Source organism: Ptychodera flava, chromosome 4 (assembly GCF_041260155.1).
Source record: "Ptychodera flava strain L36383 chromosome 4, AS_Pfla_20210202, whole genome shotgun sequence".
Taxonomy (NCBI): Eukaryota; Metazoa; Hemichordata; class Enteropneusta; family Ptychoderidae; genus Ptychodera; species Ptychodera flava.
The window spans coordinates 20,684,559-20,711,653 of NC_091931.1; the positions used below are offsets into that span (position 1 = coordinate 20,684,559).

General features: G+C 37.0%; 2 protein-coding genes across 3 annotated transcripts in view; both read left to right on the plus strand.

The window, feature by feature from the left end:
* The first annotated feature begins 863 nt into the window (after window positions 1-863).
* LOC139131144 (uncharacterized) lies at window positions 864-11,429 on the plus strand. 2 transcript variants are annotated; one of them, XM_070697107.1, is made up of 6 exons: window positions 864-1,083; window positions 1,728-1,847; window positions 2,861-7,058; window positions 7,913-8,221; window positions 9,110-9,230; window positions 10,252-11,429. In XM_070697107.1, exons 3-6 carry the CDS (start codon window positions 6,592-6,594, stop codon window positions 10,273-10,275), a joined length of 921 nt encoding a protein of 306 aa, XP_070553208.1. In that variant the 5' UTR covers window positions 864-1,083; window positions 1,728-1,847; window positions 2,861-6,591; the 3' UTR covers window positions 10,276-11,429. The 2 variants fall into 2 exon arrangements, with proteins under 2 accessions (XP_070553208.1, XP_070553207.1); XM_070697106.1 differs by lacking the exon at window positions 10,252-11,429 and having other exon boundaries at window positions 9,110-10,238.
* Window positions 11,430-21,677: 10,248 nt separating this feature from the next.
* The window catches only part of LOC139131147 (juvenile hormone acid O-methyltransferase-like), a 7,246-nt gene continuing 1,828 nt past the window's right edge, over window positions 21,678-27,095 (plus strand). Inside the window, exons 1-3 of the mRNA XM_070697109.1 lie at window positions 21,678-21,769; window positions 23,949-24,156; window positions 25,080-25,390. Of these exons, the coding sequence (XP_070553210.1) occupies window positions 23,973-24,156; window positions 25,080-25,390 (495 nt within the window). The 5' untranslated portion in view covers window positions 21,678-21,769; window positions 23,949-23,972. The remainder of the gene's footprint in view (window positions 21,770-23,948; window positions 24,157-25,079; window positions 25,391-27,095) is intronic.

A 27,095-nucleotide genomic window follows, 5' to 3' on the forward strand; every position in this document is an offset into this window, starting at 1 on the left:
GCCGGCTACTTTTCAGCACTGTTTCGCTCTCAGGCCCGGAAATTCTGGTTTTGATAACAATAATTAGATTTTTTTGGTGGTCTTGCAAGCCGCAGATTATATTTCAGAAGTGCCGATGTGGCTATATGTAGTCTACTAGCAATTTACGCGGTGAACTTGTTGCTATCACTGTAGTACCGCAATCAGCGAACGTGTTGTACTATACACTGGGAATCGCTCTCGAGGGCAACCTCGCTCGCCCTATCACAGCCCGAATTATTCCGACATTCACATCGGGTATAGCCGAAAATTGGTCTAACATACAATTACGTTATGCCCGCGAATAGCCGACCATTTCCGAATGAAGCCGACTTTTGTTTCGCTCAAACCCGGAAGAGAAAGTTGACGCTTGAGAGCTTTGGTTTTCTGCGTAAGAGTAGGGCCTAGTCTGATGGGTTTTGACTTTTGTAGGTTTTTGATCAAATCTAAAGCGACCACAAGTTACTGAGTCTCATTTTTCATACTTTCGAAACGCCACGTCAATCTATCCATGGTCGATCACGATGTCAATATTCAACTCAAGTCGATCGACATCGCATTTTGTGGAGGGGCCGTGGTTGTGTGCATCGCTGAAGAGAAAGTCGACGCTTGAAAACTTTGATTTTCTGACTTTGTCTGTTGGTTTTGGGAGGTTTAGGTCAAATCTAAATAAACAAAAAATTACTTGGTCTCACTTTTCGCTACGTCGCTACGTCGATCACAGTGTCAAATTTCAGGTCGACCGATATCGCGTTGTGTGTACTGTGTTACAATTGACTACCGGTGCTTTGTACACACACGGTGTAGTACAGGATTGCGTTCAGTGTCGTTAGTTTGAGGTTTTATCAAACACAGGGGTAGGAATGAAATAGGGGTGGGGAATAGAAACCACCCTGTTGACCACTGGAAACCAACCGTGGACCGGAAAAATCCCGCGGTTGACAACTGGATCCCATAGCGGACGCTGTAGAACCACACTGTAGACCACTAAAATAGTGCTCATTGGCCACATGAGGGCGTGTTTTCAAGATGGCGACGGCTGATGAAGACAGAAACTCCGCGCCGGTAAGTGATTTTTCACCGATAAACTACTTATCAGATGAAAGTCTATACTTTAAATATGCCCCATCCAATGACAAAATGTCTCGAGAATACTCAGATAAAGTTTCGTTGGCCGATTCCGTTCCAATCAGAAGAAAATCGAATTCTTATGTAGAAATAGACCCTGTCATCGAACTTGAACTGAAGTGGAAGTCCGACCATAGAGAATGCATGGGCGAGCTGTATTACAGCAATGTGTACATTTTATGTCACTTCTTCTATCCCCAACTCGCTTTGACAGCCAAGCAAACCTCAGAGAACTACTACGATAGAAAACTGCCATTGTATTAATCGTCTGAGAGCAAGCTAACGTGTTCGTCAAAGATTCTCTTAGGAAAGCTGTTGTATTCTGGCTTGATGGTATGCCGGTGTACGGTACATGTACATGCAGGAATACATTTATACAGAATGTAGAACTGAGTGACAGTTGAACAACGCACCAGTCCATGGTCATAAGAGTGCTGTTATATTTTGGCATGTCTTTGCGTGTTGCATCCTTTAAATGTATTTTGTTTTATATTGAACTGGGTGAAATGGAATGCTCCAAAAGATGGTCCAAATATTAAAGTAGAGCACCCAACATTCATTCACATATTGGTATTGTGCAGTAAACATGTCACGGAAGAGGAAATTGTTCCTAACTGTTGGAAGAAAGAAACGTAGAAAAATAACAACTACTCATATTGAAGATTTGGATGGTGATAGTTCAGAAGATGAATTCTTGGCAGGTATTGCATAAGGATCGTCTGTTTTTATCAACTTTATGTACCATGACACTAAATAAGTGAGGATTATATACATGCAATAATTGTGTTCTTTTCCTGTAAAACTAGGGATTGAAGACTGTAGCATTGAATAATCTGCTCTATTGCATTATAATACTATTTAGTAATAAATGATCATTAAATCAACGAAACATTTGTTATACAAATTGCCAGTTTTTATACACATGCTGGAAAGTGATAGTATTGCTTTCGCCAAGGCAAACCATACATGAACATCCCTATATATTTAGGCAAACAGGGAGGGATGTTTTCGTTTACCAACGTTGAGATCTCAGAGTGGTATCAGTTTACCCCAGAAGGGCTGCCATCACACTCCAGGTGGCCGACAGTTTTAGCCAGACGTACGCAAGAATTGTTTGACAGGGGTGTACCAAAATGTACAAATAGTGTTTGCAATTCTTTTGTTTGTCTTTACTCTTGTTCATCATCAATCTTATTAGATTTTGTGTTTTTCGTTAAGAAATGTTTAAAAACAGCAAAATGGTATCGGCCAAACCTTATCATGAACAAGCTTACCAACTAAATGAAGCAATAGTGCTCAAACTGAGATTGGGACAGTGCATCTAACTTGAGTTTACTGGAAATTCTCAAAGGCAAGTGACCAGGTTTTGAAAAACATCTGCAACATTACTTTACCACGGCAAAGAAGCATTGAAAAAATACTTGAAATTTTATTTTATGCATGTACATTTTAATGACACCACAACGGGAAAAATAAACAGGGCTGAATTACATGTAGCCAGGGCACCCTGCGGTGATGAGTTTTGCCAAAGGAAGGCCAGTAGGTAATTACATCGGGAAACAACATCCTTCCCTGTTTTCCCTCCCTGTTTGCCTAAATATATCTGGATGTTGGTGTATGGTTTCGTTGGCGAAAGCTATAATTGAAAGTACTTAGAGTATGTCCATGTGATACATGAATATTAATAAAGTGTGTGACATTTTGGTTTTTTTAGGTACTGGAGTACAGGAACCAGCTTGGCATAGCACACCACTGAAAAAGGCAAATGTTGGAACCTTATCATTGTTGTCACCAGGTGAATCTTGTTCACATACTACAAGCAGCGACCTCAAAAAAGAAGGAAGCAATATTTCTCAGATTGAAAGAAATGATCTAGTTCTTACTCAGCAAGTTGGTTCCATTGTAATGTCATGCAATCTTTGCAAAACAACACTGGATCAGAAAATGTCACAAATTTGAATGAGATGACTGGAATTCTGTGTGAAGAATGCGGAACAATTAATACATTTGAAGAAAGTGTTATTGAAGCAATACATACGATGTGCCACCACTCAATACTCAAGCCACAGCAATTGTGTGAAGTGTGTGGAGACATTCCAATCACACATGCATCTATCAGCAAAACAAACATTACCAGTCAAAACAATCTGTGTCACACGTGTGGTAGTGGTATTTCAGTGGTACTCAATGAAATGAACCAAAGCATGGTTAGTTATGAAGTAAAAGAACAAAGTGTATCAACAAACAATATCAGTAGTTCAGTGAAAGTTGATCAGCCCCAGTGCAGTGACACCATAAAGAGGGATGAAACATCATCTGAAATAGTTGAATGTAGTGATATAGATGACCTTCAAAAGGAATGGGTGTGGCAATATCAAGCAATAAACTGCACGCAGATAGTCTAACATATGCCATTATGATGGACACTATAAAAACTCTTAATTCTAAGTCTTTGACAGATGTAAGGTTCTCCCGCAAATCCAAGCTTTTCTGGAAGACATTTTTAACTAAATATGGTGCTGCACCTCTGCGATTTCTAACTGGTTGGAAACATACAGGTGCAATTTTGCAGAACTCTGAGGCAAGAGGACGACTATCTGGAGATAAGGCAAGAATAATCCTTGCCATACCAGATGAAAAGTCTTTAAAATGCTTTGATCCATATGAGGGCAAATGGCCAAATGCTGTACCACCAGGAATGTGTGATGCAGTCATTGAAAAGTTGGCATCGTCTTGCCAAGAAACAAGTGTTTGTGTAGCCTTTGATGGAAAACGATTGTCGCCGGGATTGAAAGGGGACAAGGGGGACGTCAACTTACTAGGCAAAGAGGATATGGTGGGGAATTTATCAGCATCACAGCAAAAAGAAAAGCATGATGAAGACATTCACAGTGTCACAGAGTTAAAGATGTGTGTAAATGAACAACTATACTCCAACTCTCTTATTGGTAGATCAGAAATAGCCAAAATGATGAGAGAGTTACTGCAAGAGATGACTATCAAGAAATCTAAACACGAAACAACATCTATAAGAAAACCTATGCCCTAGATAAACTAAAATTCAAGATTGAACAGGACCAAAGTAACTCATTACAGGCAAGATATCAATTTGTTATCAGTCAGATGACTGCAACTCTCCTACAACTAAAAGAACTTGCAGAAAGTGGTGATGTCCTCCGTGAAACTGTTGCTGAAATATGTGCCAAGGTGTGCAGTGCTGGACAGTGTGTAACATGGCCTATACGTGACACTGTGGATTTGTCTACATGCAGTAGATATCATCAGCTTCATGACATAGATTTTCTTCTGGGCTCCGGGATACCAGAATTGGTATCCTTTGGTGAACAAATAATTGCACAAGGATTGCCTGCAGTAAAGCAAAGGTCACAGATTTGGTTTCAGGAAAGAAAGAAGGTCCGGGTAACAGGCAGCACCATTTATGATGCAGTTGGATGTGCAGGACTGAAGGCCCAGCAACAACACTATAAGTGTGCAGTTTTAGGATTTGAGAAGCCTGTATTCAGTGATAAGATAAAGGAAGCAATGGAATGGGGAACAACCCATGAAGTATGTGCCACTGCAACAGTTGTAACAAAATTTGTTCCTACATTTTTTCCAGACTGTTGTATATTAGAAGTAGGTGCCTTTAAAGTCAAACTTGGGGATGTTGAACTTATCATCTCACCAGATGGACACTTAATGGACAACAAAACAAATTCAGTTGTAGCTGCCGTAGAATATAAGTGCCCCAAAAGTGGACTTATTCCTGATAGCATATCCCCAAGATACTATTTGCAGGTACAGGCTGAGATAATGACAGCTGAAACAATTGATTTCTGTGTGTTTTGCATATGGTCAGAAGATGTGACAAAGGTGTTCAAGGTGTACAAGGACAAAGATATATGGCAGCTTGTCATCAAGAACTCAACAGTGTCTATGGCTTACACCCAAAATGTCCAACAAGGCTGTCTTCCACATCCAAAGTCATCAAAGAAAAGATCAAAGATGGTATTGGAAAATATTGCGCTGTACTTGGAGAGCTGAAATCAGTTCATGCATGTATGTTTGCACTATCTCCAAACTGCATAGAAATTGACTGTAACACAACAAACCCGTACATGTCTGCACTTTGCCATGAAGAAATTTCTCACTCAAAGAAAGACCCAAACAATCAGGAACTAGAAAGACTTCATTCAACATTAGATAAAGTTGTCAGCTATTGTGGTAATCATTATCAACTGAATCGGAGGAAGGCAACAGAATTAATTACCTTTGTTGCAAGTGATCTTGACAGGCTGTGGTCACATGATCAAGTATATGGTGCTCCCATTTGTTACTTTCTAAAAAACTACAGTCTACCAGTCTGTGTTGTAAGGGCAATTTTAGAAGACGTACTAAATTATTGCCATGATAAAGGTGTACATTGCCCGGTACAATCATTTGATGGGCAGTACTTGCCCATTCTGCAGTATGGCTTGGATGGAAGTCCTCAAACTTTGTTGCAGCTTCAAAAGGTATTTTGGCAAGAAGTCCAAAAATTGTCAAAGGCGCACATGATTCAAGAAATGAAGAAAGTAAATTTAGTGTCAAGTCTTGATAGCCTTGAAATTCAATACACAAGCAACAATAGCATTGCAGTAAAATTGAAAAACCATGTGTTGTTACCTTGCACTGCTGCAAAATTCTTAAAGAAAATACAAAGCAGTACTCCCATTAACAATGATGACAATGACGGCATTACTCAGACCAATGCTGAAACTTATGAAGGCAATGGTGGCGTTGATGATGATGATGAATTTGTTGATAATGTTGATGAATATGCTGATGGAGGTGGTGATGATTGTGGTGGTGGTGATGATGATGATGATGATAATGATGATAACGATGATGGAGATGATGATGACTGCGAAAATAGTGAACATGATGTAGGTGCAAGTCAAAGCAAATCAAATGACAGTACTGGTAGCAATACTCCCACCAATGACAAAGGAAGCGCACATGCAGCTCATTCTGACCTTGATGACATGTGTCACGTGACTATGAATCAAAATAATACAGTAACGATGAATAATGAGATGTCATCCAATGTACAGTTGACTGAAATTGATCTGAACAATCTTTTTGCGCTATTTCAAGATCAAATCAGAAATGGAAGGGAAGGACCTTGAATGACCTGAAAAATTCAATAAACATTGCAAAATCTGTGTAGCTTAACAGTCATGGAGCTCAAACTTATCCTCAAGTTTCTCAGAGAACACAGATCACTGGATGTCATTCTATCTGGCAGAAAAATCACTCTACTTACCCAAGTAAAATCAATCCTTAATGTGCATGGTGAATTGGAAAGACAAGGAACACGCTGTTTGTCACCCCTCAAACTGTCATCCCTGTGTGTCAGAGTTTTAAATGGAAAATGCTACACAAAAATGGCACTGAGTGTTGCTTATGCTAACTGGAAATTTCCTGAGAGGGTTGCCAGATGGCAGAAACATTAAGAGTGAAAAATGGAATTGTAATACCAGGTTTGCAAGACCAGAGTGTCCATTGGTTTTATGTTCCAGAATATTCCGAGAGGAGAAACGCCCTTCATGTCAGAAAATTGACCCGCATCATTTGCTGACAAGGCACCGTTCAGCTTTATGTAAGCGTGATTTGGGATCTGCAAGAAGGAAGGACTTCATAGAAGTTGCTGAAGGCAATAATACAAAATTGAAGCTTGGTATGTTAGAAGAATCACTAAATATGCAAAGCACAGACCTTGCACTTATTACATTTTCAGAATCCGTTGAACATGAACTTGTCAACAAAGGATATACTGCTTCTGCTGAATTGTGTAACAATGTTAGAATGTGGTTTGAAGCTCAAGATGAACCAGGGATTTCAGCCATTAATAGGTGTAAAATGAAAGTGAGGTAACTATTGTTACTCATTTTTAGTCCAAAACTTGTGCATGCTGCTAAAATACAGATAATACAAAATTCCTAGGGTTAATTGAACAGGCTTCTGTAACTTAAAAAGTATGTCTTGAAAATGATTTTGACACATTAGCAGTTTTGCTGTATTTATGACAAATTTGAAATATTTGTTGGTGTTGTGTCAATTTTCTAATTTGTGACCCCTGTAGGAAGGTTTTGATAGTTTTAATTTTGAAGCTAATATGATTATAATAATTATTTAAGGATATATTAGTGGTAAAATTAAAATATTGTCATATCTCTAAATTGGCAAGTCTATTGTTGGATTCTTCTCTGTCAGTGTTATCAAACTGTGTAATTAAATATGGGGATCACTGCACTCATTTATGAGATACAACACCATGAATGTTAACATTTATGAGAAAAATGCTGAGTCAACATTTTTTTGCTGAATTATTTCACTGAAAAAATGCTGACTCAGCATTTTTACCAGTGCATTTTCTATGGCCTAAATAATTCAATGGTATTTTCTATGGCAAAGTTGAACGTCTACACACTGATCTCGGAGTGAAAGGGTTAAACTTCAATTGAAACAGTAGTCAGGTGCTGAGAAAGATTGTTGCAATTTTCCAAAAATAGCCATCACTTTGAACATAACTGGGGTTTTTAGGTCAGCCAGTAGATGTTTTCAACAAAAAACTTTACAGTGTAACAGTTTCAGCAAGGTTGTGGCATGCACAAACAGTAACTGAAAGAGTTTTTTGAAGGAATTTTCCCTTAAAAGTACAAAATGACCAATATTAATAGAAGTTGCTACACATTTGAATATTCTATGTGATTTGGTTTCAAAGGTATAGGAATAAGCTACTGGGAATGGTTGATCTGATGTCATTTCCTCCTCCTGGCATGCATATACAAGGTTACCCTAAATCGCTGTGGGAATCGACTATAGCCAGTGTTGATGCTGACCTTCTCTTGTATGGGATTGCTGCCAGAAGAACGTACAATCAGCGGGCTGTCTCATCACAGACTTGTGAGGGGTTATATTCCAGCTTAGCTACTATGCCTGGTTCCAAGAATGGTGTTCCCAACTGTGTAGACTTAGAAACAAACATGGCAAAGCTATGTGGTGAAATGGTTGTTAGGTATGACCCCTCAAGGTAAGTGACATCAACATTATTACTTTACTTTAGATGTGTTATCAAATGACGCGTACAGTCTTAAGATTGATAATCATTCAAAAATCAGTTTTATATACCTCTACTCATATGACTTTGTAACTGTATGAGAAAAGGAGTTCTCAAGTGCTTGAAAAACATTAACCATTGTTTTGATGAGAAAGTGTATTTTCATCATGTTGGACAATAGTCTGTCCAGCCGTTGACTTTTACATAGAATAAACTTGTGATGTGCCCTACAGAACAAATTATGTCATCACAGATCATCAATATCAATCCACGAGCATGTATGGTTCCTGTTTTATATCCATAAGTTTGCAAAATATTCATTGATTTAAAGGGACAAAGTCACTCATTCTTGACATTGTTTTGTTTTTTTAGGTTTCTTTTGAATATTATTGATGTTGTTCTGTTCACTGAAATGTGGTTGATCACCAGTTGTTACAGATCAGCTTTCCCTGTGTATGGTTATAACATGTGAAATCTTCTCGAAAATAATGTTTAGTATATTACAAAAGTTAAATGGTGGAAATAATCTTGCATTATGCCCATGAACTGGGTTTGAGTTGAAATGCGGCAACCAGTGATTGAGCCCATATCAATGAGCAGAACAACATAAATAATATTTCACAAGAAACTGAAATAACCGAAATAATGTGCAAAATGAGTGTTTGACCCTTTCAATTTTAAAACATATCTCACTAATCAAGAAGGTATATAATATTGTACAACTGTTGAAACCCTAAAAATAACAATGTGGCATGTCACTTCTGTTCAATGTATGAATAAAAACCCAAGGAACAATATCATTTTTTCTTATTGGCCTTAATTGTCTTATTTAATTACTTTATAATGTACATAAAATTTCAGAGGTTTCCCACTGCGAATGTCATCAAGTACAGTTTATCCTCAACGTCAGTTGGAAGATGATGTCGGCCCATTACCATCCCCCAAGAAATCACCACAGTTCATCACATCAATCACACTGAAGGTGAGGGAAAGATTAAAAATCAACAATGTAATTGCCGTGAAAAGTGCATGTCTAAAAAATGTTAACAGCTAGAAAACCACGGGCAAATTTTGAGACATGCCTGGCACAGAATCTGATCAATACATGTAGCTTTTTCTATAGGATCTGTAAACATAGTCTGATTACAGGTGTTAAGTATGTTTACTGTAGTATGAATGTATTCAGCACTGTCATCACTGCACTGAAACATTGGTGTATGTGCAGTGGTGTGTCAGTGTTAAGTTTACAGGACCTGTTGCAGGTCAGGAAATTTTCAAGATATCATTTGTGTAACATTTTCAGTGCAATGGGTAAAATTTAATAAAGGAAGCAAATGCAAACGTTAACGTTCATTGAACAAATTTAAACCTTTTTGCAGGTCTGTATATTTACAACACTTTGTACAGTTGTTTACATACAGCTAGAACAAGTAAAACTGTCAGACCCCTGTCACAACATTGTGTTCACAGCACTTTCCAGTCATATCCTTACAACATTAGTCTGGGTATAGACCTGTAGATACAAACCTGTAACACAGGGTCTGTCAGAAGGATGATTTTTTGGCTTTTACTTGGTGCTGGCTAAGCCCTGGTTGGTTTAAAAATGACTCTGATTCTGGAATTACCTCTATTTGGCTGTAGAAATTCTTCAGCATGAGAAGGGGCAATGTTTCTTCTGGATATTATGACACCGGTTTTCATAGTGTGACATAATTGACATAATGTGATGATTTAAATGTAGAGAACTACACATACTACACTTCCTTGATCACTCATGATATACGTTTTCTTTGCTCATATTATTTGGATGAATTTGCTTTAGCATTATCTGGCTACACAAGATTATCCATGAACAAAGTTAGTTTGATTTGGATTACAGTTCTTTGTTTCTTTGTTTTGTTTTGTTGTTGTTGTTTTTGTTGTTGTTTGGGGGAACTGAAGGAATCTACTTTTAAATTCCACTGTGACAAATAATATCAACATTGTATACCTTTTTTTCTCAGGATCATCTTTTGATAGCAAGTTGAGAAGAAGAACGTTAACTTCCCGTCATAAACCAACTGGCATTTCTGCTTTTGGTGAGCCTGCAAAAGGTGTTACTGGTGTACGCGTCTACCACAAAATAAATGAGGCAAAGCTTAATCCCTTGATTAGACTTGGTAGGAGCAGCAACACAAAGCATTGAGAATTATGACAAAATTAGCAAAATTGCCTTTTCGGGGACTACTTTTGTTATTTTTGGTCCAAATATTTATTTCTCAAAAGTTACGTATCTGATAGCGTTGATATTTGGTATACAGGTTCCTAGGCTTTATCTTAATGTAATATATTGAAATTATGATGAAATCATCAATTTTGTATTTTTGCAGCTAATTTTCCCGATTTTGGTCAGGCCATCCTGAAATGAGCCATCAAAGATATCAACCTTCTCCGTCAATACATGTGTCACAAAAAGTTATTCTCTACATAACACAGCAGAGCTCTATCAACTGTTGGGTCGCTTGTTTTTTTTCAAAACCGCTGGTCAGACAGCTTTACTATTTGGTTTACAGGTCCCTGTGATGACTTTAGTGAGATAATTTCATACAGTCAGGAAATACGTAATTTTGTATCCATGTCTATAGTAGCTCCAGGGACTTTGACCCTGTGTTTTACTTTTGTTATGCATGTCAGTTGTATGTTCTTCTACTTCCAAAAGTCTGTTAAAGCAACCACTATTTATCTTATATCTTATATTATTATAAAATATTATCAAAATAGATGTTACTAGGGACTGTAAAGACACTATTCTTCAAACTTAGCTTAAATTTTAAGAGCCATTGATATATCAAAGACACAGCGACATATATTAAAACAGACAGATTCATGTCAGTGCACTTGTATTTGAACACAGGAGGGATCACAATTTAGAACTACATGTGTATTTTAAAAAATACCAGTTATATGTAATGTAGTTATTAACTTACTGTTAATTTAATCAAGATTTCAAGAAAAGTAGCAAAACTCATTGGCTTACTTAGAATTGAACAGTACAATAGAACAGTGTGGCACTATAAATAACTGCAATGGACAAATAATTTGCATTGATAAAGAAAACTATATGTAACAAATGAGGTACGTGATGTAAAATGCAAGGATGCCTTTTACTGCAATAAAACAACCATTGTTCTGACTTGCCTTATTTACTTGTGTGTGTGTGTGTGTGTCAGTGATGGTTATGGCACGATAGATCTCTTTTTGGAGGATATAGTGCTTACCACCTTTTTTATTACTTTATTATTGAAACAAAAACTAAAACACTTGATAACACAGATATTGTTTGTTTGATCAAGCTAGCGGTCTTCAACATCATTCCATAGCTGATTGATGCTTTCCCAACATTTTTTTGGTTTTCTGTTTCTATGGGCAGTAAAATTGTGCTTGTGTTTGAAGCTCTTGCCACAACGCTCACATAAAAAGATTGCTGTGGTGTCATGGGTCTTAGCATGGTTCTTCAGGTCTTTTTTTCTGGCAGTTTTGTAATTGCATTGCTCACACTGATACTGCTTTTCTTTTGAATGCATAATCATATGTGAATCATACCAAGATTTTATTCCAAACTTTTTATTGCAAACTTGGCAAATATATTTACTGCCATGGCTACCTCTGATATGTTGCTGAAGACCTGTTTTACACTTAAGAGATTTTGAACAAATTGGGCATGTAAACTTTGCAGAGCCATGCATCTCCTGGTGGGACTTCACCCCGTGAAAGGTTCTTGGTTTAAAACCACACACTTTGCATACTTTTAAGGGAACATCTGTGTGCCTTACAGAATGTTCTTTTAGCCTCCCACGTTCAGAAAATCCTTTGTCACAAATTTTGCATGTGAATGGGAATTTGCCAGTATGAAGTCTTGCGTGTTTCCGGAGACCAGTCTTACTTCTGAAGACCTTTGTGCACCCATCATAGTTGCAGCAAAACTCTTTGATGACTGTGGCAGCCTCTGAGATATTAGGAATGATTGGAGATGATGCAGGGATTTCGCCGCTGACACTTCCTTCAGGTATTTCAGCATCAGTGTCTCCAGTCTTGGCAAGCTCAGCATCAGAGGAATCATAAGATGACTTGATATCATGTGTAGATTGGGGGTGTAATGGTGTTACTGTACCAGCATTTTCTATGACATCAAAGAGGGATACAGCAGTTTCTGGATCTGTTTTGTTAAAAAAATGCATCAGTGATATTAACTATCTATAGATAATGTACACTGTACCTGAAAGGCACAAACATTTCATATATTTATTGTAATAAATATAACATTAATATTTTGAATAATCTTTCACCATTTTTTTTCACAATAACAGCCATTTCAATTAAAGTGGGCCAAATGTTTCAAATCCAAGGGAAACTAGTCGGAACTAGTTCAACTCCATAAAACATGGAAAAGTCCATTATTCAATAGTCCATTGGATGTGTGGGTTATACTTCCTAGAATAGTCTAAACTGTCTGAACATTGTCACTGTTTATAAACATTAAGTGTTTATTAAGTTTAGACTACAATTCAATCCACTTCAATGTATTCACAGGCCCGATGAGTGTGTGGGCGGAAAGGTGGGTCTACTTTTTCGTCCACACGTCGCAAATCGTGTAACGTTGTTGGCCACGGAACTGCAGCAAAATGACGGGGTATGATTTCGACACACTCGTACTCATACACATATGCCATTACTAGGCTACTGCTATGGGCGCAAGGAAACTGTGTTGTTATTTCTACGCAAGAATTCGATTTTCTTCTGATTAGAACGGAATCGGCCAACGAAACTTGATCTGAGTATTCTCGAGACATTTTGTCATTGGATGGGGCATATTTGAAGTATAGACTTTCATCTGATAAGTAGTTTATCGGTGAAAAATCACTTACCGGGCGCGGAGTTTCTGTCATCATCAGACGTCGCCATCTTGAAAACACGCCCTCATGTGGCCAATGAGCACTATTTTAGTGGTCTACAGTGTGGTTCTACAGCGTCCGCTATGGGATCCAGTTGTCAACCGCGGGATTTTTCCGGTCCACGGTTGGTTTCCAGTGGTCAACAGGGTGGTTTCTATTCCCCACCCCTATTTCATTCCTACCCCTGAAACATGAACACTGAAATTTAGCTCTCTTTTTCAATTATATTCAACATCAGCAAAATTCAATAATCAGCTCGCGGATTCGTTTTATTGTGAAATTAGTACAGTGAATTAAAATCACTGAAAATTGTGTTCCTATAATTCATTGAATTGAATAAACTCTTTTATTTTACTGTATCTTCAATCAAGTCTATTTAAATCAGTAAAACACTTTGTACAGCCAGGCTGGTCAGGATTCTAGCGGATCGTTATCTGGGTTGTGAAAACCCTAGGCCCTATTCTATGATGTATTTCAAAATGTTTGTTCAAGTCATGAGCTAAATATAATTCTACACAACAGTCTGGTGAAATTTTGCTATCCTTGTCAACTGAATGCAGTTGACAGGCCCGAGTGATATCAAATTAATTTTTCTGACTTTTTTAAAACTTTATCCCTTGAAAACATGTTGTAATTGGCAATGATAATGATTATTCTGTATGCTGAAATGGTCTTTAATACTGTACAATGCATAAAATTACTCCAAAATGTCTTCAAAATTAAAAATTTCTTGCCCACAGGGACGGGGGAAACCCTCCCCCTGTGTGTATGTTTAAATAGCCTTTTATACACTGTATAAGAATGCATAAAATTACTCAGAAATGTCTTCAAATTTAAAAATAATCCTTAACACTCTCATGCTGAAATGGTCTTTCATAATAATAATAATAATAATAATTTATTGTTTAAAGACCACTACACACCTTGTCTCAGTGGTCTGTACATTACAGAAAAATTACTGGAAGAACTAAAATTAACGCAGAAAATACAAAATAAGTCACAGAGGAAAGAGTGAAATTAAAAACAATCGATAAAATCAAGCAAGCTAAAATCTAGACTAAAGGATCCTACCTAAAAACAGCAAAGAAAGTAGTTTAAAAAACTTCACTAAAAATGATAAAAAAAATAAATAAACTATAAAACATGCAGGTAAAAATTATATCCAAGTCAACAGTAGCATTGACGAAAAATAATGGTTTTAAGAGACTTCTTAAAAAGAGCGAATTTCTTTATCATCCTAAGTTCGGGTGGCAAACTATTCCACAGTTTAGGGGCATACACGCTGAAAGCTCTGTCACCATATGTTCTAGACAGTTGTTTCCCGTGATCTTTGACAGAAAAGGGATTCAATCTTACACCGACACTCCATACAGTACAAAATGCATGAAATTACTACAAAATGTCTTCAAATTTTAAAAATTTCTTGCACACAGGGAGGGCATCCCCTCCCTGAACCCCCCCCCCGTGTGTATGTTGGAACAGCCTTTTATACACTGTATATGCATGAAATTGCTCAGTACTGTCCCCCCCCCGCCCGCCCCGGGAACCTGGTTGCACACAGAAGCTAACCGCCTACTTTTCTGAATTTTCCGCCTACTTCAAAATTTTTTGAGAACCCTGATATTACAGTAATAATCTGAGGGTATGACGTCACACAAGTCACTTACATTGACAAAGCTATTCTCGACCGCGGACCATCCTGGTCCTTGCTGGTTCTTACGTCATTTTTGCGTCACAGCGCCGTGAAAAACAAATAATTGAAGTTCACATTTTTCAACCACCAAAACCATTATTCAAAGATTTAACATACATAATTGACATAACTTTTAGTTCTGTTATTTTCACACAATTTCTGTATCATTCACTCTTCTGTATCGTCTGATCTCTCATCCACCTCGTTCATATACGTATCATCTGCTGACGTCACTCTGCGGTCAAGAATAAAATAATTAGAGATTATGAAGCGAGGGTATTTGGTTGCGGACATAGGACCTCTGGTGTGAAAATTAGCCTATTTCGCGGGAAGTAATTACCGAGCGAAGAGGAATATGTAAATATGCCTGCATCAGAGATTGGTTGGGGCGCTCGGCCAACAACCACTGACTCTCTGGTTACCTTAGAATTATCCACGCCGCTACGATTTCTGTGCGGAGATAGATAATTTATATCACTTTCGGTAAGAAGTTCCCTTTCTCTAACCTTTAGAAGCTGTCCATCTATTCATATAGATATGCGTATTTGTTACTTGTTGTTACTTGTGAAATGACTATAAGAACATCAAAAACTGCCACTGGAATCTTTTGAGTCAATCTATGATAGATTACAACTTTTTGCAACTTTAAGATAATATTGTGTTGAAAAAAAATCAACAACTTTTCATACCAATTAAGAATGTACTTCAAAAATACTCATTAGTCTGATGAATGATTTGTATCAATGTTGTGTCTTGTTAGCCAAAATGGCAGCAAACAGTTTAAAATACATCAGATAGTCCTAGAGCATTAAATGTGTTATGGTTTTCTTGGTAATTTCCCTCACTTCTTAAAGCTTTTGCCATTCTCAAGCTTCTCGCAATCCCTCAAAAGTAAATATTTCATGTTGAAGTTGTCCATGGCCTTACCAACTGCAACACTGATATTAGTCTGCTACACTTAGAGCCATGGCTCAGCGACATTGTCAGCACATTTAAACAGGGTGGGTTGTACAAAATGGAAAATCAGGATGACGTTCAACTAAACTTTGTTCGAAAGTACCCTTGTTGTTAACAGAAGCCAGCAGAAAGCAGCCAAAGATTTCTTTTTATATCTCATAAACTTAAACTAAAATTGAAGGCCTCATTCGTTATGAAAGATCTACACAAGAACCAGGTTAGTTGATGTCACCCCAAATTGTTTTCACCCTCGAATCCGCTGCCATAAGAGAGCCGTCATTATTTACGGCCGGGGGTCGGAGGAATTTCATCGGAAACTCCGAAATTCCGAGTAACCCTCCCCTGCCAACCATGATGAATTTGAGTAACCCCCCCCCCTCTCTTACTTTGAAATTTTGACTGACTCGCCCACTTAGAAAAGTTAAATTAAAAAATTACGGGTATTTGTAAAATTTACAAAATACAGCAATAGTAAAGACCTTTCAAATCCTGATGTACCCTGCTAGATTATCACCAGTTATCCCATGACAGGTGAAAAAGGTGAACCTATCAAAACGAAATTCAAAGTCACAACAAAATACAGATATAAACGGATATAAAAGCTCAAGCTATAACCGGTGTCTAACCATATGATGTTTGATTTGGATGGGTATCATGACAGGGTTTTCACTGGGATATCTGACCGGGCAGAATTTGAAAGTACAGGGGGAGAACACGCAAGAGGCTGTGGGGGAAGTGTCAGAGGGGGCTTTCCCCTATCTTGTATGGCAAATTTAGAGGATTTGATGTGTGCAATGGTGCAGTCTGGTGCAATCTGAGAAGTGTTTTAATTTGTATTTTTACTAGGTAAAACTGTGAGAACACCCCGGGAAGAGCATGATAGGGGCAGAGCTTCCGTTAACGCAAAATTATGAGTATTTTATGCATAATTACTCTGCAGTACGCAAAGTAAAATGACGTCTGCGTAATCCGATACGCTTTGAAAAAAACGCAGTCTCCGTAACAAAGACATGAGCACACGTGTTTCCCTCCAATGCGTAGTTTATCCAGGACAAAAAATAAAATGTTTGCTGATAAAAAATGTTCATGATTTTGCAATATTTTGTCCAACATTCTACCAATTATGTAGCTGTACCAATAAAAATGTAACATGTTCAGTAGAGTTATTACATTTTTGCATGATCAGTGTTTGAGTCACAATATTCAACAACCAAACAATGACAATACATTTTGTGAAAAACAGTTCTCAGTTTGCCAGAGATTGAAGACAAATGAATATGCAGGAATGGAAAATCTGTGACCTTCTTGTGTCATTTCTCCAGCTGCCAGCTTCTAATGAAAAGCCTGAATATGGTATGTTTAAATGTCAAAATGGTTATTGAACTGAGGTCAATTAAAATATATGTTTCTGTGATAATAGAGGATGAATTACAACAGATCAGTTATGTCAATCCTTGACAATCCGTGACATTATTCGGCCATTCATTTTTTCACTCTGAAATCAGAGAATGAAAGTCGAAATTATGGGCAAATTTCGTGATTTTATTGGTTCACTTGACCATTTACTTTAAAATTGGACCAAATTTCGATCTTGAATTTGCGCTGTTAGCATTCTATATCTGAATTAGGAATGACACGTTCAGCGCAGTATCTTTATCGACCAACTTATTTTTAGCTCACGTGTGTAAACACGTGGGCTAATGTCATAGCGATGTCTGTCTGTCTGTCCGTGTGTGTGTGTGTGTGTGTGTGTGTGTGTGTCTGTCTGTTCTGTCTGTTTACACGATAACTCAAAAACGCCTGAACGGATTCAAGTCCGATTTGGTACACAGGTACCATATGCTACTTGCAAGAACAGATTAGATTTTGGTTAGTGTGGCTTGCATATTAATGAAGTTATGCAATATCGTTTTTTTTCCGTACAATGGTTTCCCTATGGAGACGGTAATGACAGTGTAGACATATATCAAGAAATACTGCACAAAATTTCATGAAACTTTTCACAGATGACAATCTAAGAACATTATGATGATACTGTGAGTGTCAATTATCTTCTCATTTGCATATTTAATGAACTTTTGTTATAAGTGACATAACTCTGAAATTCCTGCACCAAACTTGATGATACTTGCAACAAATATTGATCTGATATATATCTAATTATACTTAGAAGCATCGGACAGTGTCAAGTTAATAAATAGCTCATTTGCATATTTTATGAAGGTTTGTAATTAGTGATATAACTCCGATATAACTTCACCAAATGTGATGAAATCTGCTGCAGATACTGATCCGACCGATATCTAACTGTAGTGTAAAGCATTTAGTGGTGTAAAATTAATTAAGGGTTCATTTGCATATTTAATGAACTTTGTAATTAGGTATATAACTCTGAAATTACGGCACCCAAGTCAGTGAAATTGGGTACAGATATTGTTTTGATAAATATCTAATTGTACTGAGAAGCATTTGGCAGTGTCAAGTCAACAAATAGGTCATTTGCATATTTTATGAAGTTTTGTAATTAGTGATATAACTCCAAAATAACTTCACCAAATGTGATGAAATCTGCTGCAGATAATGATCCGACAGATATCTAATGGTGGTGTAGAGCATTTAGTTGTGTGAAGTTAATTAAGGGTTCATTTGCATATTTAATGAACTTTGTAATTAGTGATATTACCCAAATTACAGCGTGAATTTGATGAAACTTGCTACAGATGTTGATCTGATAAATATCCAATTGTACTGAGAAGCATTGAGCAGTGTCAAGTTAATAATTAGCTCATTTGCATATTTCATGAAGTCTTATAATTAGTCATATAACTCCAAAATAACTGCATCAAATGTGATGAAAACTGCTGAACATACTGATACGACAGATATCTAACTGTGTTGTAAAGCATAGTGGTGTAAAGTTAATTAAGGGTTCATTTGCATATTTAAAAACTTTGTAATGAGGTATATAACTCTGAAATTTCGGCACCAAAATTTTGTGAAACGTTCTACAGATATTGATTTGATAAATATTTAATTGTGCTATGAATCATTGAACAGTGTCAAGTTAATTTAGGGTTTATTTGCATATTTAATGAACTTTGTAATTAGTGATATTACTCTAAAATTACAGCATTAAATTAAATAAAACGTGCTACAAATGTTGATCTGATGGATATCTAATTGTCCCATAAAGCATTGAGCAGTGTAAAGTTAATTAACAGCTCATTTGCATATTAAATAAAGTTTTGTAATTAGTGATTAAACTCTGAGAGTACTGTGCGAAGTTGAAAAAACCTGCTACATATAGTGATAACATATATCTCATTGTTCTGTGAAGCGCACTACTATTAATGAACCTGTTGTAAAACACGTGAGCATATTCAGTTCATATCTGGTTAATCATAAATGCAAATAAAAATTACGAATTGGGGTAAAATGCTAAATTGTAGTTGGTTTTCCCGAGTACGAATAGCGACTTTACAGACGAAACCTCTATTTGTGCAATGTTAAAAGCAAATCGAAATTAGAAATTAGAAATTTGCACCACGTGATTCCAACTTAGGGAACTTTCATTTTTGACGGGGGGGGGAGAGGTCGGTAGATAGCAGGGGATTTAGTTTTTCAACACTGTTCGGGGTTCAGACATTAAAAAGACAGTTTGGGGAGTTGCATTTTACAAAAGCTGTTTGTTTAACTATGGTTATACCAACAAAATTGAATGATACGTAATACACAACCATGAATCGATGTACATCGATATGAGTATAACCTTAATAGTTTACAATCTCTGTATTGATACAACTGTCATGGATGTCCAATCGATAATAACTGCAGCGGGTGTCTACATCAATACAACTGTAGCAGTTTACGAACATTCGATGAATGGAACAACAGTTTTAAAACGAACGAGAACAGTAAACTGGTATATACATCTGTAGTTGTGACACTTTTTGTCTACAACTCAATCGTTTGGTTCTGACGAGTTACGTTGAGTATCAAGTTCACGGATGTCAACTCCCTTTACAGGGGTAGTGAACTTGATACTAAAGTTGGCCCCCTCAGAATCAAATGATCACTTTTACGCGGATTGTACACGTTTCTAGTTATGACAGTTTGCCTAAAATTAATCATTGGCTTCTGAGGGGTCACTTTTAGTGTCAAGTTTACTACTCTCTGTAGGTGGTAGGGGATTTTGACATCCACGAACTTGACATTTACGTAACTGTTCAGAATAAAGCAATTAATCATAGGCAAGAGTGTCATATCCAGAAGTAAATATACCATTTTACTGTTCGTGTTAGTTTCAAAACTAGTTCTATTCACAGAAAGTTCGTAAACTGCCACAGTTCGAAAGACAACTACTGCAGTTACATCAATGTACTAATTTCCTATATTAACGTTTTTAACTCCATGGTTGGTGTTACATATCTTTCGATTTTGTTGTTATTGCCATAGTTCTACAAAAATGCTTATTTAGAATAACCCCAACAGTATTTTGTAATGTCGGACTCCAACCGTGTCGTAAAACTAAACTCCCTGCATTTCCGCCGACACCTCTGTAAAATATCGAGGCTCCCTAAGTTGGTCATGTGGTGCCAATTTCTAATTTCTAATTTCAATTTGCAGTTAACATTGCACAACTAGCGGTTAACATAGATATTCCTACTCGGGAAAACCAACTACAATTTAGTATTTCACCCTATTCGTAATTCCTATTTGCATTATTGATTACAAATGAGGTTGGCCACAAAAGGTACCGCGCTGAACGTGTCATTCTTAATTGAGAAATAGAATGCTAACAGACCAAATTCAAGATCGAAATTTGGTCCGATTTTAATGTAAATGGTCAAGTGAATCGATGAAATCACGAAATTTGCCCATATTTCGAATTTCATTCTCTGATTTCAGGGTGAAAAAATGCTTGGCCGAATGATTTCACGCATTGTTTGCTTTTCAACATGACATATGGCCATTCGGACATCGATAAAGTGAAATGCGATTTGACAAACAACTTTTGGAAAGTTAAAAGGAAAATAAAATAGGTACTAGCTAAACAGAATTTTGAAAAAGATAGGATTTTCAAATATCGAATAGCTTTCCCTGCAAAATTCTGATTGGCCGCAATGTACCATCCTCACAAGGCTTTTCACTTATTTCTCACACTTTAACTTTTGGTAAAATCTTATGTATTTAGAAAAGGGCCAAATGCGCTTCATCTGCTAGCCTAAAATATTTTAAATGTGATAATTACCCTTCATTCTATTTTTTAATGGAATACCTAAATTAAAAAAATGGAGTGGCCGCAAAATGCCACGGATTTTTGTCCTCGATCCTGTGACAATTTTGAGAAATCGACGTTTGCAATGACGTGTGCAATGGTGCAGTCTAGGATAATCTGAGAGGAATTTTCAATTTGTCTGTTACCATAACACCCCAAGGGGGAGAGCACGAGAGGGGAGTGCCCCCCCCCCTCGCATCGAAAATTTTGAGAAATTGATGTGTGCAATAATGGTGCAATCTGAGAGGTGTTTCAATTTATTTCACACAAAAATCGAGTACCCCCCCCCCTTCTTCCTCTCCACATTTTAAGCAACCCCATCCCTTGGAGTTTGCAATTTTTTGAGTGACCCCTTCACATTCCTCCGCCCGCCCCCCCCCCCCCCCGCCGGAAATAATGGCGGCTCCCTAAGTACAGAAATAAAAATTAAATCTGAGTGTTACGTTATTTTCAAGAAAATCCCAACGTATGTACGAGAGACAGTTCTAAGACTCAGTACTAAAAGAGTCGGTGACCTCTGTGCCCTGCACGTATATGTCAGCATTCGAACAGGCAGGTCGACCGGAAATGATCTCTCGCAGTGTGCACTTTGGGTTAATATCATGACTACACCATAAGGTCTTTACCGTGAAGAAATCGCCAGTCACGGTAGCACCAAGAAGGTAGGTAGTCCGAATAATGTGTGCGATTGCACTTCATAAGTCTTACATGGTGCTCCCCACGGATCCTCAAACACTTTCACGATATATCGAATGCCTAGAACGACATATCAAATGCCCAGCACAATATATTGAATGCCCAGCACAATATATTGAATGCCCAGCACAACATATTTAATGCCAAGCATAATATATGAAATGCCCAGCACAACATAATATTAGACCATATAAGGCAGTCATGGCTTTCCATACACGATTCTACAGCTACCAGTCATTCTGGTATCATCTTTTAGAACAATCCCAAATGATCTTATATAGGTCAAGCGAGGGAGCTGAGCGGAAACTAGCACATGCGTGGCAGGGCTGCCACCACAGGTTGACCATCATATTCTAATGCCAATTGCATCATGACAATGCTCCAGCTTGACGTATTCATCTTATGACCAATTCTAGAAGCGTGAATGCAAGTGCTCAGGATGATAGAAAGATCCAGATGTTGAAGATGTAACATCCCTGGCAAACAAACAGGTTGTTTTGACCGTGAACCTGTCAGTTGTAATTCAGTACGTTAATAACAAAACTATTTTGAAAGATATATAATTTTAATACGAGTAAGAGATCTTGTTGTGTCAAGTGTTCTCGTAAGATTCCGAAAGACGTGTCAAATGCTTATCTCGCTAAATTATTTACATGAGTTTTTCAACAATTCTAAAAAAAATAACGATATGATGAAGCTACGTTTTCCACGTCAAATTCAAAAGATGCAGGGTGTTTGATTGTAAATGTGTAAATGTGATAAAATCGGAAATAAATATCCACCGCAAGGATTTTCATTTCTACAACTAATGCTTACCTTCTGTGGTAGACTGATAAAAGATTAGCATGTGCAGAAACAACGAACCTATGAACATGTAAACATGTCATAGATTTAGCTTAACGTGTTCATACACGTGAGCTAATGTCATAGCAATGTCTGTCTGTCTGTCCATGTGTGTGTGAGTGTGTGTGTGTCTGTCTGTCTGTCTGTCTGTCTGTCTGTCTGTTAAAACGATAATTCAAAAACGCCTGAACAGATTCAAGTCAGAGTCGGTAGACAAATAACATATGCTCATTGCAAGAACTGATTAGATTTTTGTTAGTGTGGCGTTCATATTAATGAAGTTATGACATATAATTTTTTTTCATATAATGGTTTCCCTATGGAGACAGTAATGACAGTGTCGACTTACATAAAGAAATACTGCACAAAATTTCATGAAACTTTTCACAGATTACAATCTCAGAACATTATGATGATACTGTAAGTGCCATGTCAATTATCTGCTCATTTGCATATTTAATGAACTTTTGTAATTAGTCACATAACCCTGAAATTGCTGCACCAAATTTGATGATACATGCAACAAATATTGATCTGATATATATCTAATTGTACTTTTAAGCACTGGGCAGTGTCACGTTAATAAATAGCTCATTTGCATATTTTATGAAGTTTTGTAATCAGTCAAATAACTCCGAAATAAATGCACCAAATTTGATGAAATCTGCTACAGATACTGATCCGACAGACACCTTACTGAGTTGTAACGCATTTATTAGTGTTAAGTTAATTAAGGGTTCATTTACATATTTAATGAACTTTGTAATTAGGTATATAGCTCTAAAATTACGGCACCGAATTTAGTGAAACCTGCTACAGATATTGGTCTGATAAATATCTAATTGCGCTATGAAATATTGAGCAAGTGCCAAGTTTATTAAGGGTTCGTTGTACATTTAATGAACTTTGTAATTATCACTAATTACTCCAAAATTACAGCATTAAATTTGATGGAAGGTGCTTCATATGTTTATCTGATACAGATCTAATTGTCTCATGAAGCATTATTAACTATTAATGAACCTGTTGTTAAACACGTGAGTACATTCAGTTCACATCTGGTTCACTCTTAGTTGAAAGTCGAGAAACACCTGTTTGAATTATTTTGATTACAAGCTTTGTGCAACGCTCTGATTGCATAAAATTTGTCATTGATTTCTTCAAAAAATCTTATTAATTGCATTATATTCTCTTCCTTTCATCGTAACAGTTATAGCACATGGGCAGATATCACTTAGTCTGGTTTTTTTTTAAAGTTTAAATATTGTGAACATGTTTTTTCTACATCTGCCTTCTGTAAAGCTTAACAGACTACAGCAGCATACAATGAACAAGATATACTACAGCCGCGTCAAGGGGCATTTCGCCACGATTTATGCGATTTCCGTAAGGGCCATGGAAGAAATCTCTAAGGCCCTGCCATTGGATCAAAAAGATGTTTTATTGGACGTTGGATGTGGATCGGGCATACTCACAACACTTTTATCGAAGCGTGTTGGGAGAGTTACTGGTAAGAAGCAATCATAATGACTTAGGTAGTAAAAATATGAACACTGAATAGAATTTCGACAGAATAGAATACCAAATGAGTAAATCTTCCACATAGTGGTCACTGACCCTAACGACGATATTTCTTTTAAGTGATTCAAACGAGTACGCTTGGCGGGCTTTTTAACGATTTACACACATACTTATGGTTATTTTCTTTCTGGTTGGCTGTTTGGAAGTAACTCTATTTCAATAAGCGCAATAGATTTCAGCAACCAATTGGCTATAAGTGGAAACTCTCTATCCTTGTTTAATATTTTCAGACTGCCTTTGTGAGCTATATAAATTCAGTCTGTCAATCATATATAATCTCCCGAAACGCTTCATGTTGCCAGTTGGCGAACAAAATAATCCTTCCTTCGTGATTGTTTGCAGAGCTTGATGTTGTCAGCGATGGTTATTCTCTAAACATCTTCTAAATGGATATTTTTCCCGGAAGAGAATGACAAACAAACTGTCACAAGTTACAGGCTGCTATTGTGGCTCAAAATATACAAAATGCCTTAAATATTGTGACGTGTATTATTCACTTGCGCGAAACTACAAGTTGCATATCATTAAATACATGAAAACATGAAGGCATTAAATAAACAGACATATTAATGTAGTATTTTATAATTATGCCTGTGCAAGGGAGAAACGGTGATACTTGTCCAAAGCTAACTCTGCCAAATGCAAGTTCAGCCTGAAAAAAGCCACCCCAATACTGACTCGTCCCTGTTCCAATTCGGTCTGAGGCTAACTAAGCCAAAGCCAACCTTGCAACGCAGACAAAAGGCTACGATGAATTAGGAAATCGAAAGTGCCAATGGCACAGTGATGATGAGAACAAACAGTTTGAATGATCTAAAACGCCAATCACCAGGTAATTTCTCCATTAAACAGCTTTCGATATTTCTCCGGAGATGATAAAGGAAGCTAAGAAAAGCTGCCAGGCTGAGAATATATCTTACAGCGTTGGGGATGCAACTCAGCTATCAACGTTTAAAGAGTACAGTAATTCGTTCGACAAAGCTGTAGCCTACTTTGCCTTAAACTGGATGAAAGATTCCAAGACTGCCTTGGAAGGCATACACCAGAGTTTGAAACCAGGTGGTCAGTGTTTCGTGAATATGACACAACAAAATCCGGACGTCATTGACATTGCACGCATTATTGGCTGCTTCACCAATCCAAAGTGGGACATCTTCATGAAGGTAAAATCTCATTTGTAACTACTACCACTTTATCATGTCTGTAATAACTCAATTGCTGAATATGATAATCATACAGAAGGCTTGATATTAGAGTACCATGGCCAAAAGATTGTGAGCATGTGTCTCCACAACTGTGCATGTTAATTGTATCATGAAACTAGTCGAGATATATCTACCTACCTATCTACCGAAAGAGAGACAGACAGACAGACAGACCGACCGACACACAGATGCACTGACACATACACAGATACATAGACACACGTACATATGTACGTAGATTCATACAGATATATACACAGATGAGCAGGCATACATACAGGCAGATGTACACACACATAACTAGATACATAGGCATACGTACGCACGCGTGCACACACGCAAGGATGCATACATACATACATACATACATACATACATACATACATACATACATACATACATACATACATACATACATACATACATACATACATACATACATACATACATACATACATACATACATACGTTGTAAAGGTATGCAGCACTGAAGCCTGGTATAAAAATGATGTCTGATAGTATGAATTACATTTGTCTTAAGTGATTCTATTACTCTCTGAATTTACTTAACTGTGTTTATGCTACTTTTGGTAAGTGACTCAGTTTGTTATAAGATGAAATTCATAATATAGCTAATGACAATCCTGCACAGAATATTTTGCTCGCGCAGGGCGTACCACGTAACAGAATTTTAATGTACCCGTTACATGTTTATAAAATGCACTCCAATCAGCTCTAAACATTTATAGCTCCGCTGTCAGCGACGCGGAGCTTATCAAATAGGTTGATTTTCCGTCGTCGTCCGTCAACAATTGCCTTCTCCTCTGAAACCACAAGTCCAATTGCTTTGAAATTTTATATGCAGTTCACTTGGGGTGACCTCACTTTAGTTTGTTCAAATCGCGGTGAAATTTGCATATATGTATTTTTGGGGCATTTTTTGGTGTGTTTGGTAAAAAAATCTTCTTCTGTGAAACCGCTTGTCCGATTGCTTTGAAATTTGATACAGTTTTCCTCGGGTTACTTCAGTCAGATTTGTTCAAATCGTGGTGAAATTTGCATATTTGTATTTTTAAGGCAATTTTTGTCACTTTTGGTAAAAAAATCTTTAAAAAATCTTCTCCTTCAAAACTACCGGTCAGATAGCTTTGATATTTGGTACATATGTCCCTTGTAATGATCTATTCCAGATTTGTTCAAAATGTGCAGAAATATGCAAATTTGCATTTTTAAGGCAATTTTTGCCATTTTTGGTAAAAAAATGTATTTCTCAAAAAGTACTGGTCTGATAGTTTTGAAATTTGGTATACAGGTTTCTATAGATGAGCTAAGTAATATATATTGAATTTCCGATGAAATCTGTAATTTTGTATTTTGGGGGCAATTTTTCCCATTTTTGGTCAAAAATGTGTATTTCAAAAACTACTCATCTGATAGCTTTGAAATTAGGTATACAGGTTCCTACAGATGAACTCAATGATATATATTGAAATTATGATGAAATCTGATATTTTTAATTTGGGGCAATTTTTTCCATTTTTGGTCAAAAAATGCGTTTCTCAAAAAGTACTGGTCTGATAGCTTTGAAATTTGGTACACAGGTTGCTACAGATGAGCTAAGTAATATATATTGAATTTCTGAAGAAATCTGTAATTTTATATT

Coding starts and splice junctions, on each gene's coding strand:
- LOC139131144 (XM_070697106.1), top strand. CDS start 6,592: ATGCTAACTGGAAATTTCCTGAGAGGGTTGCCAGATGGCAGAAACATT. Junction 7,059..7,912: donor AGGTGTAAAATGAAAGTGAG/GTAACTATTGTT, acceptor TTGGTTTCAAAG/GTATAGGAATAAGCTACTGG. Junction 8,222..9,109: donor GTTAGGTATGACCCCTCAAG/GTAAGTGACATC, acceptor ATAAAATTTCAG/AGGTTTCCCACTGCGAATGT.